Source organism: Pezoporus wallicus, unplaced genomic scaffold (assembly GCF_028554395.1).
Source record: "Pezoporus wallicus isolate ANWC-B61680 ecotype Strahan unplaced genomic scaffold, APGP_CSIRO_Pwel_v1 contig_13614, whole genome shotgun sequence".
Classification (NCBI taxonomy): Eukaryota; Metazoa; Chordata; class Aves; order Psittaciformes; family Psittacidae; genus Pezoporus; species Pezoporus wallicus.
The window spans coordinates 620,107-632,251 of NW_026642178.1; the positions used below are offsets into that span (position 1 = coordinate 620,107).

Genomic DNA, 12,145 nt, shown 5'->3' on the forward strand with positions numbered 1-12,145 from the left:
GCTCAGCCCATCATCCCATACAGCCCACCACCCTGCTCAGCCCATCATCCCACACAGCCCACCACCCTGCTCAGCCCATTATCTCACACAGCCACTGCCCAAAGCCCTTTCTGAGGAACTTCTTCATCTGCTTCCTGGGGATGGCAAAAGCTGCTGCCCTCAGACCTGGTTTCAATTCCCCACCAGTTCCTCCATGGCCAAGGGAACCTCCTGGGCACCATCCTGTCACCCAGCCATAATCCTCACCCACACCTGGGTGGCTCAAGATATTTCCAAACCAGCCACAGGGCACAGTACACCCCAGCAGTGTGGGGTCATAGGAAGCCCCACTCTCTCCTAACATCGGGAAGAAGCAAGAGGAGAAGATCGGACACTGTAATGCTCCACTCAGTGCCAGGTTTTGGACCCGTCAGTACCATCACTGTCCTGCACACACACACCTCCATCATAAACCCTTCCACAGGAGCTGACTGTTACAGTTTGTTTGTTGGGTGTTGTCCCCATTTTGATGGTGCTTGGTGATGGTGAAGGGTAAAGGGACGCTTGCTCTGCCTCCACGAGCCCTGGGGAGCTCCCTCCCCATGGCACCCTGGCTGTGGCAGTCAGGCTGCTCTGCCCAAACCCGAGCCCTGACCCGGCTGCTGCCCATGGGAAGCCTCTGCTCCGCGGTCAGCCCAGGCGGTGCCGACCTCCCACAGGGACACCCCATGCCAGAGGCCAGCCCAGCGGTGTCACTGACACCAGCCGGGAAACCCGAGCTCTTTGCCATTTAAACTGTATGTGAATCCGTACCGCTGCCCACATTCATTTCTAAATATAAAGGAAACCTGAAGTTGTAAGCACAAGTTGGCTGCTCTGTTCACAAGGGTTGGATCCGAACACGGTGTGGGGCTGGATGTGAACACTGGGATTGGATCCGAACAGGAGGGATTGAGCAGAACCTCAGCGTCTCGAGGGCAGCCATGAACAGAAGGGGAACCGACAATGGATACGTTTTTGTTTGACTTCACAGTCAGCCCTAGTACTGCTATTGCTGAAGAGGATTTAACTGCCTGTGATTCAGAGGAAGATACCGAGTCCTGGGTTTGCAAAGCACTCCAGTGACTGACAGCATGGGAGATCCCCAAAGGGGGTCCTCTTCCTGCGCCCACCCGCAGCAGCACCCGCACGCCCTCTCCTCTAACGGGACTTCCAATGAAGACATGCCAGGACAAAGAGAACCCCGGCAATATATCACCGCGTTATGAGACACGAGGTCGACAGCTGAGAGGCTTCAGTCACCGAGGAGATAATGGATGCTGGATGGTGTCCAAGGTTTTGAATCCCTCCCAGCTCCAGAGAGCTCACAAACCAAGCAAGATCTGCCATCTGTCACCACCACCACCCCGGCCCAGAATCAACGCAGCCCACGACTGCCCTTGCGAGTTGAAAAGGGATCTGCTGCTCCGCTCGCTCGCAAGGTGATGCACAGCGGCATGGAAAGCAGAAGCAGAGGACGCGGCATGCGTGCCATGAGGCAGCTCTGGTTATCTGCGGTACTTGGGCGCCCAGCAGGACATACTCACATGCCCCAGAACCTATGCCAAACTTCTACTAATAAAGGAGTCAGTCACCAGCTCTTGTGACTGCAGAGAGCTTTCCAAATGCCAGAGCAAAACCGGTGCAGAGAGGTCCCCTTGCGTCAGCCCCTGATTTAGAGTCTTACCCTTCTGCTTCCTCATTATCCCTACATTATCAATTTTGCATAGGTTAACGCTGACAACTACAGCCACCATGGGCTTTGCTCAGTGAACAGCTTCACAGAGGGGAGAGAATGGGGAGTTGGAAGAGGAGAAGGAAGGATGTTGAAAGTGAAACACAAAGATTCAAACTTTCTGCAAGGAGAAACAGAAAGGAGTGCTGGCATTTGGAGGGAGCAAGGCAAAGGAAGTCACATTGCAAAGGAGTCAGGCTACAGATTCTCCAATGCAGACCAAGTATGACCCAATTTGCTTTGCACGGCCGTGGGCGATGGAAATCCAAACCCACCAACAAGGAAGCACTGCAGATGAAGCCGTAGGTGTCCCAGACATGCTACAGGACCAGCTCACTGACAATCCCAAGACCTGTTTGCTCCTGCACGTTTCAGTGCTCAGATTAGGCCCACATGAATGCTGGTTCAGAGCACAAGGCACCTGTAGCAAGCACCACAGCCTCCCTCTTGCCATGCTGTCATTAAGTGGGAGAGGTTTCTGAGGGCTGCTGGGCAGAGGCAGCGAGGCTGCACATCAGGACCAGTGATTAGAGCAGCCCCACAGCATCAACACCAAGCTCCCAACACCTTCTCTCCTCCCAAGCACCCAGAACCACAGGACCAATGCCTTGGGCACGAGGGAAAAACAAGCTTGAAAGGTCTGAGTAAGACTGTGTTAAAACAGGCATAAAAAGGTCCAAGGAGAATGCAAGAGCCACAGGCAGCATGCAACACACAAGAGAAAATAATTAAGAAGTACTGTGGGAACAACGTGGCGGGTATGAAATTAAACCAAAGCTCTCAGCTATTCCTTTGAGGATTTTAGTTTGCATTTGGGAAGGCTGCCAAAATCCATAGCGCAAGTGAGCAGGACACCAGTGACTGCACCAGACCTTTGAAAGCCATGTCCTACACGAGTCCTACCTTAGCAACCTGCCAGTGGTGCCCTGGGACCTCCCGGCCTCTAACAGCATGGGGCCCTAAGAGCACATTCACCACAATTAGGTACCCCACAAGAGCGTCCGTTCTCGGCTGGCGAGACTTCAAAGCAGCACAACCTACTTGCCTTTAACAACACACAAGATACTCACCCATTAATATACTCAGCAGCTTTTGAACTCTGGAGTTCACTCCAACGATTCGGTAGAGCCCTTGCTCATTGATCCCTAGGAAAAACAAAGAGCTTATTAGGAGAATGTCACAAGAGCTACCAACGTTTCTTTCATTTCTTTGACTTCCCTAATAGCAAAAATAATTAAACCCTCTCACCGAGTACACACAAAGTTATAGATGAGGGTAAAATCTGGTTTGATGTCAAGGCTTTCTTGTATTGATTAAAAGTATTACCCTCAATTAGCTCAGGAATAAAAGATCTAAGGACACTTTTCCACCACCCCACAGTCAGCAAGGGAGTTATGGCTGCAGCACAAACGAGCTGCACTTAACAAACAGCACAGGGGCCTTCATTGTGTGAAAGGAGCTCAAACGAAGTCCCAGCTTCAGTCCCTTCACTCATTTCACACCTCCAGCACATCCCTTCCTAACCCTACCCTGCCGTTTGCTCAGCCCCTGCTGACTGCAGCCGCAGGGTGAATGCACACCTCAGCAAAGGTAATGCTGAGCACACACACAGGGTTTATCTGCTATGGGTCTCCAAGGGGTAATGAATCATTTTGCTCATGAGAAGAAGCAGGTAAGCAATTGCTCCTCTGCACACAGCTGCGAGGCCACCCCCAGACCAAGACCACCTGGTGATCTGCTCTACCTCTTGTCTCGACAGCGTGAATGCACTTCTTGATAATGCTGAAGCCGATGTTATCCAGCTGGGCAGCTGCAAGGGGAGAGGACAGAGAAGTGATGAACAGCTCGCAGGGGGATGGCTCCACACCGCGCACAGCGCTCACCTGCAGCCGGTGCTGACGCTGACAGCAGCCCTGGACCATGGCTCTGGTGAGGTGGGGAAGGAGGAGGAGGTAAAGGGAATCATACATTATTTTGACACAACAAACCCTTGGAAACAGCAAGCAGCATGCTTGAGGAGCCCCAGGGAACTCCTGCATGTCCTTCCAGCTCTCCACCCAGCTAAGCAAGCTGCAGAGATGCCTTCATCTTGAGGCCATCTCCATCACCACTGGAGACTGCTGGTGTAGGACTGACCACCCCGGGGCACTGGGGTGCCTTGGATTCCTTCTAGGGGCTTTTGAGATGATTTTGTGCAGATGCAGGTTTTCTCAAGGAGCCGTATGAGAGGTTAGAGCACTGAAAAGTGACAGTAAAAGAAGAACTGGGAAAGAAACAAACAGAATAGAGAAGCAGGAGATAACTGTGAGCAACCACTGTGAAGGAAAACAGTAAAGAAATCAAAAGAAAGGTGAAAGTGTGGAGGCAGAAACATAACATGGAGAAGAGAGAGCTGATGACGTAGCAGTGGAAGAGTGATAGGAACTGGGAGATGGGAATGGATTTCAGGTCAAATCTCGGTGGAAGCATCTCCTGTGCCCAGGGAGAGGGATCTGGCCCTGGGGAGCCAGGCAGCACCATCCCAATGCCTGCACCCTGCCTGCATCACATCTGGGGGGGGGGGACAGGAGCATCTGCCTCACGTGATGCAAAGGCCAAGCTAACCAATACTGCCTCATGAACTCTACTCATTACATCCCATTCACCCTCACTTGATGCAGATGTGCACAGTTCAAGAACAGCCCCTTCTTTTATTAGCACAAATGAAATATTTATTTGGTGCAAATTAGGATGTCCTGAAGGCAGCTGCCTCTGCCTAAGAGCAAGATCTAAAACAAGAGAGTTAATGGGATGTAAAACTCAATTAACTCATGCCATTGCAGGCTTTCACATTTAATTTCAAGGAATTACTAATACACGGGTCCAAATACCTGCTGGAACAATTTATCTTGTAGTCAGCTCCCCACCACCATGTGGGAAACACTGCCTGCAGACAGCTATTTGTTAAGGAAAACGACTTCTCCCGTATGTAAAGGTTTAGGAAACCTTCCATACAGCAGAAGCCTGCAGGGAAGTGTGAGCAGGGTGCCCTGGGATGCAGGCCTACATCAAAACCCTTTTAGGGATGCATCTGCCCCTGCCACCATCCCGCCTTTCCTAAGGGAATGCCGTGCTGTAAGGGACACAAAACTGCATTTGATGGAGAGCGCAGGGGGCAGGGATCAGAGCCCAGGGCTGGCAGTGTCCTCACAGCACGGCACGCGAGTCTCAGCCCTCGCATTCCCCTTGTTCACATCGTTACTTAATCAGAGTCTCTGCTGCTCCACGAGGAGCTGCCAGCTGATGGGCTGCCTGTGGCTTGCTCAGTGCAGGCCCTTCCTAATCACTTGTTTTGAGTTCTCTGCTGGTGGCGTTTCTTGTCTGATGAATGGCACAAGAACCTGAAACACTGGAACAGTAGCGCAGCTCTATTATGTTTTTCTGGGCAAGCACACTGAAGTGCCAAGCCAACATAAGCACACAAGTTGCAGGATGCCTGTGCCATAGGACGTGTGAATACCCCAAAGCTCCCGGGGCCTTGGCTTGGCACCTCCAGGGCTCTCCTGTGCTGCTCCCAAGCACTCTGCAGGCATGGACTGCAGCATAAAATCAACGTGCCATCCACCAGTGGGTCACAGCCTGCTACAGAATCACAGTCACAGAATGGTTTGGGCAGGGACCCCTTCCACTGGAGCAGCTTGCTCCAAGCCCCTGTGTCCAACCTGGCCTTGAGCACTGCCAGGGATGGGGCAGCCACAGCTTCTCTGGGCACCCTGTGCCAGCGCCTCAGCACCCTCACAGGGAAGAGCTTCTGCCTAAGAGCTCAGCTCAGTCTCCCCTCGGGCAGGTTAAAGCCATTCCCCTTGGCCTGTCCCTACATCCCTTGCCAGAAGTCCCATACCCAGATCAGTGACAAACACAAGCGCAAGGATACCCGAGAAGCAAGAAACCATGGTGCACAAACCCTTCTGAACAAGCAAACCCAGTCCAGCAGGCGTTATTAGCCTCAGCTTAGCACTGGCCATAACCCTCACCTCTTTGTACCCCAGCATGGTCCTGTTCCAGCCAACACAGATCACTGCCTTCAGGCTCTCCACGTGCACTTGAAGTGCCAATCCATCCCATAAACCAGCAGTGCTCCCCCAGTCCCTCGCATGCCTGAACTTGAGCAGAAGACATCTACAAATGCATGCCGCCCCAGAGCCCACCACCCCATTGCTGAGCTATGGGCTGGGACCAAACATTCCCAGGTAAGAAGCCACCCGTCCTTCTGGATGGGAACGACCAAGCACAATCCTCCTAAGTAGGTGAATAAGCTCTTCCACTTGTTGGCAACCTCTGGATCAGGAAAGGTGAAGGATTTATTTGCAGTAGTTACATCCAGAAATACTATCTGTTTAAATACCCAGAGTGCCTTTCTTCATCCTTAAATTTCACTTTTAATGAGCATTGTAAAAGCCTGATTTCCCCTCCCACAGAAGCAGCTTCTCTTTCTCTCATTCATTTACCCAATGATTCAGTTCAGCTGCAGCACTGATCAAACCTGGATTGGGATCTGCTGCTGCCCAGACCTTACACTTGCCCCAGCAGCTCCGTGATCCAGAGCCCTGAGCTTTGGTTCAGCAGCTTAGACCACACTCAGCTTCTGGTCGAGAGTGGCTGCAGGTCAGGATGTGGTGAGAAAGAAGGGGCAAATGATGGCCTCGCAGGGCTGGAGAGCAACGCTGCATGAGCATGCCCATGGAAATGCAACTATAGCCAGACCCAGCCTGGCCTGTTACAGCCCCGTCCTCGTCCCTGCTCTGCTCCAGGCCCTGGCAGCAGGATCAGTATAGTGAGAGGGTTCTGCAAGATTGGGAAAAGAAAGGAAAAATAAATAAGAAACCCCTTGTTCTATCAAAACCCCACCAGAGCCACGTCCCCAGCCAGCCAACCCCAGTGAGAGCTGCTGCTGCAGCAAGGCAGGGGCAGGAACACATGAATGGGAGGAACAAGACCCATGGCCCACCTCCAGTGGATCGAAGTCATTGTGGAGCTGCCTCCTGCCATCACTGGGGTCCCGAAATGGAGAGGGAAGGCAGCAGGGAAGAGCAAACTCAGAAGCCTGGCCAGTGTGTTCCCTCCACTGCTCTCAGCAGGCACCCCTAATCCCCAGCCTGGATTTGAATCAGCCCCTCAGCCATCGCCAGGAGTGGATTTACAAACTTCTATTACCGGAGCAGTATTTTCTCCATTCATGCATTCAAACCCACAGCAGGGGCAAAGCCCACAGCCCTGCCTCCTGCTATTCCCTCTCCCTGAGGCTCTCATTCCCCAGGGGAATGATGTAAAACACAGCTCCGGGCCAGGCTCCGAGCCACCGGCTCTTCACACCAGAGCAGCGTTTTGATGCAGAACCGACATGCAGTATTCATAGTGCAGAGACGTATTTTACATCAGCAAAGGCGACACACGTCACTTGTGTTACACACACACACGCAATTTATCTGACCTTCGTGTATCAGCACATTCCTAGCACTACCAAGTTGGTCTCCTCCTGTTCTATTTTTGCCTAGCAGATTATTTCTATTTAATCCATTAATTCCTCTCCTTTACGCTGATACGGCGTATCAGAGCATTGGGAAGGGGGTAAGATGATGAATCAGCTCTGCCCAGCTTTGCTGACTCCAGCTGTGTGCATCGGTCACGGCCACACAAGGTCACAGCGAGCTCTCCTGCATCCCCATGCACGTTTCTGTGCCACACAATGACGTGCCACCACCGTTAACTGTTATGGATTCTGTTCTAGGCTTTATGGAATGAAGAGCCACGGAGAAAGGGAGAAACCAAGAAGCAGAGACCAGAGAGAAATGAGTCTCAAAGTACCAGTGAGCTCCCAAGGTTGGGAAAGGAGGATTGCTGGGGAGGGCCAGGCACCTGCAGACGGGGCAGGCCAGGGGCTTAAGGTCTGTGAAGAGCTTATGAAAATAAAGACAGCTTTTGATGGTGTCCTGAACTAACAGGGAACCACATGGGTATGGAAAAAGGAGAGGGGAACAGTGGCAGGGGAAGGGACAGGAGTTCTGTGATTTCCCGTTCAATAAGCACAAATGGGCTATAGGATTTGTACCCACAGAGCAGGGCAAGTCCTCCTGGTGTGCAACCCAGTGCATGTAAATTCACCTGGCTCTGGTGGCTCACTGACACCGCTCACGCCCACGGCTCAGCACTGCTTCCTCCCAGCCCTGAGGAAGACCAGGATAAATCACCCTGCAATTCCACGGCCATCTGGCCACACAGCACGATGCAAAACCTGAAAGCTCTGTAAAATCAGATAGAGGCCAAAACGCAGAGCTCGCTACAGCACTGCGAGTCTCCTTCAGACCAACCGGAGCACAGGCAGGAAGCAGAGGTACACAGGTTTTGGGGTCAGGAATTGCATCCGACCCCACTCAATCACTGCACGCATTTCGAGCCCTCATAGGAAGCGCCTGTATCAAGGGCTGCGTGGCAAAAAGCCAGCCTTTGAATCGACTCTAAGCGTAGCTGGTGAAGCAAGCAGTTCACTGCAGACACAGCTCTAATGAGGGCTAAAGCAGAGTCAAATGTCTGAACACAGCAGCAGCGCCCTGCTTGGAGCTGTGTGTGTGAATAATTGCCACCAGACGGTCTGAAGCCCTGCTCTGTATGCAGCCTGCACCCGAGGGTGCCAACGCGTTCCCCGGTGCCGGGGAAGCACAGACAAGGGAGACAGTTCTCTTGTTTAAGACAAACCATCAAAATGGAAGAGGTACTAAAAGAGAAGACACTTTGCCAAAGCCTCCCCAGCTCATCTGGTGAAGACACGCAGGGAAAAACTTGGCATTTGGTGTCTCCATCAAAGTCTCCCCACCCTTTGCCAAACCCCGAGCTGCTCCGAGAGGCAGGACCGGTGTGTGGGCTGCGGTACCACCAGCACTGCAGACAAACCCCATCCACAGTGCCGGGCTGGGAACCCACATGGGAGACAACCATGGGAGCTGCCACCGGGCTGGGGACAAAGTGGCTTCCTCCTCAAAGCCACCAGCACATCCCCAGCACGGGCACCCCACTGGGATTGCGTGGGGCTGGCAGCAAAATGCACCCACCGCATGCTCCATAACCGAAGCGCAGCAGCAGTCGGCAGCACCACTCAGCCCATTCTGGTAGCTGTACGTGGGCACTTATATGCCAGCAGCAGCCACCATAGGCACCCCCATCACCTGCAGACCAGCCCGGCCCTGCCCACACCTCTGCTAACACAGGCCCTTGATGAGGCTGTGGACAACTAACCATGGGCAGGAGCTGGGCTTCAGGGTCAGAAAGAGCCAGAGTGAAGCTCTCACCTAAGGAAGCCCTTAAAGAGGTTTTTGCAGCCCCAACCTGGGATCTGTTGCAAGCTTGGCAGCTGAAGACCGGGATTAGACCATAGGAATAACCCTGGGGAAGTCATGGACACACTTGACTCCAGCTCTTACCACCTCTAAAGAGCTGCTGTTACTTTGCAGGATGACTCCAGCGTAAGTCACAGCCCCAGGAGGGTTTCTGGCTGACAGCACGTAAGATGGGAAGGTCACGCTTTGACAAGTGCTTCTTTCAGAAGTGGTAATTACTTCACCAAGCCTTCTTCCCACCCCTGGTGTTTTTCCCTGCTTCTGCATCACCCCTCAACAAAACTTAGACCATGGTTATTATAACACGTTCCTTGAGCCAAGTCACCACGCACTGTCCTGGCAGAGGCAGAGGGTGTGCGCAGGGAACATGCAGAGCAGTGACAGTTCATCGCCAGGGTAGGACACGATTGAGCAAGTTCTCTGAGCCTCAAAAAACTCACTTGGCCCCTCGGTAAAAGATGGGGCGCAAAGCCAGGAGGAATACATACAGAGCAACAAGGTGGATGTGCAGCCAATAGCATGGAGGGAAAGGGAGAGGCCACATCAGAGAGAGCAGAGAGGACAAAGAGACTGTTCTGTGCAAGCACCCAAAATGGGCGTGAGGAACATTATCTGCAAATCAGACCTATTACTGTGAGAAAAATGCTTCTGCTCCAGATGAAAATGCCCTGGCTGAGACAGCATGAAAATGAACTCTTTACTACCCATCAACCCAGGCCAGGCTCCCTGTGACCGATGGCTTCGGGGGCGAGGGAAGGGATAGGAGTTTTGAGTGTTGCAATTATGGCAATTCAAACCTACTGGGAAATGGCTCAATTAAGGGTTTTGAAACACAGGCCAGACGAGCCAGGACCAGGTACAACTGCTCCTCTAGGAAGGAAATCAAGCACTTTCTTGACTCGAGCCTGTGATTGCCCGAACTACAATAAAAACAGCTTTTGTATGTTTAAGGGCTCTTGCTGACAATCCTGACTGCACAGGACCTCCTCACTCTATTTGTGCTCCAATTCCCCTTTGGAAAAGGCACACTCATCCTCCACATTCTGGTTCAGAAAGGAGAGCTGGTTGGTCCAAGATGCCCCCTGCACCATGGCTGTGATAAGGGACAGGAACTGGTCCCAAGGCACCGCAGCATCACTGCTGCAGCCTGGGGACACCAGGCAACTAGTGGGCAGGAGGGGACGTGTCAAAGTTACTGCTGGGCACTGCTCTCCATGGGCCCAAGTCCCACCATTAAGCTCCTGCACCAGTTCCCTGCTGGGTGCCAGATGCAGCTCCGCACTGTGGCCACCCTATGGTCCCCACACCGAGCCCCATCACCCCACATCCCTGCCCAGGGGAGCACAGCCCAGACGGTGCCACCAGCACCGGCAGCTCAGCATCTCCTGCTGACCTGCCAGAGCCTGCACACCACAGCACAGGCACCTTCCCTGGGCTCTCATTGGGAAGAAATACTTACTGCCTTCGCTTTGGTTGTCCTTGTTCGAGTTGTAGACCTGGAAAACACAAGAAGAAAGCCTTATGAAGCCATGGATGCACTGGGAAGGGACTGCCGACATGTCTGGGATCACCGCCACTGGGGTCTGCTGTCAGGAGGACCTGCCTTGACCTCTCCCAACAGCGAGGTCCCCAGAGACCACCACAGCCTCCTGCATTCAAAACCTCGGTTGCCAAAGCTTTGGAGTGGTATTGAAATAACAACTAGGCCAGGTCTGAAAACAAGAGACTGCAAATGGGATGGATCAGGTAAAAACTAGTTCTAAAACTAGAAACTACAGCAGCTTCTAAACAAAACCAAGGTAGGGCTGGAGCAGCTGACATTTAAAGTTCCCTTCTAACCCAAACTATTTTATAATTCATCTCCTCTATGCTCTTCTCAAAGAGGTTATAAACTTAGAGCAAAGCAGACAATTCCCTTTGCATCTCACAGGCATTGCAGGGCCATCTGGTAGGTACAACTTGGTCAAGCAGCAGGAAGCCACCCTCGCTCACGAGTGCTTACAGCCTGCATAAAGGAGTCAGGCAAAGATCAAGAGAGGAAAAGAAATGTCATTAGCTTAGAGAGGACTTGAAATGCATAAAGATGAGGTAACACATACAGTGACAGAGCCACCCTCCGAGCCAACGCTGGGGCTTCATCCCCCTCCTATCTTCAAACATCATCATATCACAAAATCCCAGAACCCCAGCCTGGTTTGGGTTGGAAGGGACCTTAAAGCTTCTCCAGCTCCAACCCCTGCCACGGGCAGGGACCCCTTCCACTAGAGCAGCTTGCTCCAAGCCCCTGTGTCCAACCTGGCCTTGAGCACTGCCAGGGATGGGGCAGCCACAGCTTCTCTGGGCACCCTGTGCCAGCGCCTCAGCACCCTCACAGGGAAGAGCTTCTGCCTAAGAGCTCATCTCTGCCTCCCCTCGGGCAGGTTAAAGCCATTCCCCTTGGCCTGTCCCTAAAGGCTCTTGCCCAAAGCCCCTCTCCAGCTTCCTTGCTGTCCCTCTTCCTCCGGTCCGTACCACTACTACACTTCAGCTACCTTATATTAAAGTAGTGGATATAATAAAAAGAAGAAAAACAATGGCAGCTTGAAGACGATTTAAAAGCGCAGCATAAGGAGAACTGTGGCTGTAATCAGCTCAGCTCAGGTTGTATTTCTCCAGCTCAAAGTGTTTAAAAATAACCCTTCCTCAGCCCAGGGCAGACACACACACACACACACACACGGTGCTGTGCGAGTGCCACAAGCTGGAGTTGAGCGGGGCAGCATCCATTAGAACAGGACAAAGGCCTGTGCAGGGTGGTACCCACAGCATCGCCGTGCACACCCTTCCTCTGCCGGGAACAAAGCTGGGAGCCCCTTCCACAGGGAGCCGAGCCGGGGAGCGGAGCCCATCACATGCTCCCTCCAGAAATAGCAGGCGGGGAGGGAAAGTTTCCACAGGCGATGTTGATAGCAACACACGAGGCAGCAACAGCCACACATCCGCAGGGAGCAGGGGAGGCTCCGAGCCGCAGGCAGGCGGTTCC

The 12,145-nt window shown here is 52.8% G+C and overlaps 1 protein-coding gene across 4 annotated transcripts in view; it reads right to left on the bottom strand.

Annotated features, from left to right (window-relative positions):
- Positions 1 to 12,145, bottom strand: part of ARHGAP26 (Rho GTPase activating protein 26) — a 115,841-nt gene that overhangs the window by 53,790 nt on the left and 49,906 nt on the right. For all 4 annotated transcript variants that reach the window (XM_057427809.1, XM_057427808.1, XM_057427807.1 and 1 more), the window contains 3 exons: positions 10,583 to 10,619; positions 3,498 to 3,563; positions 2,824 to 2,898 (listed from right to left, as the gene is read on the bottom strand). In XM_057427809.1, the coding sequence (XP_057283792.1) occupies positions 2,824 to 2,898; positions 3,498 to 3,563; positions 10,583 to 10,619 (178 nt within the window). The remainder of the gene's footprint in view (positions 1 to 2,823; positions 2,899 to 3,497; positions 3,564 to 10,582; positions 10,620 to 12,145) is intronic.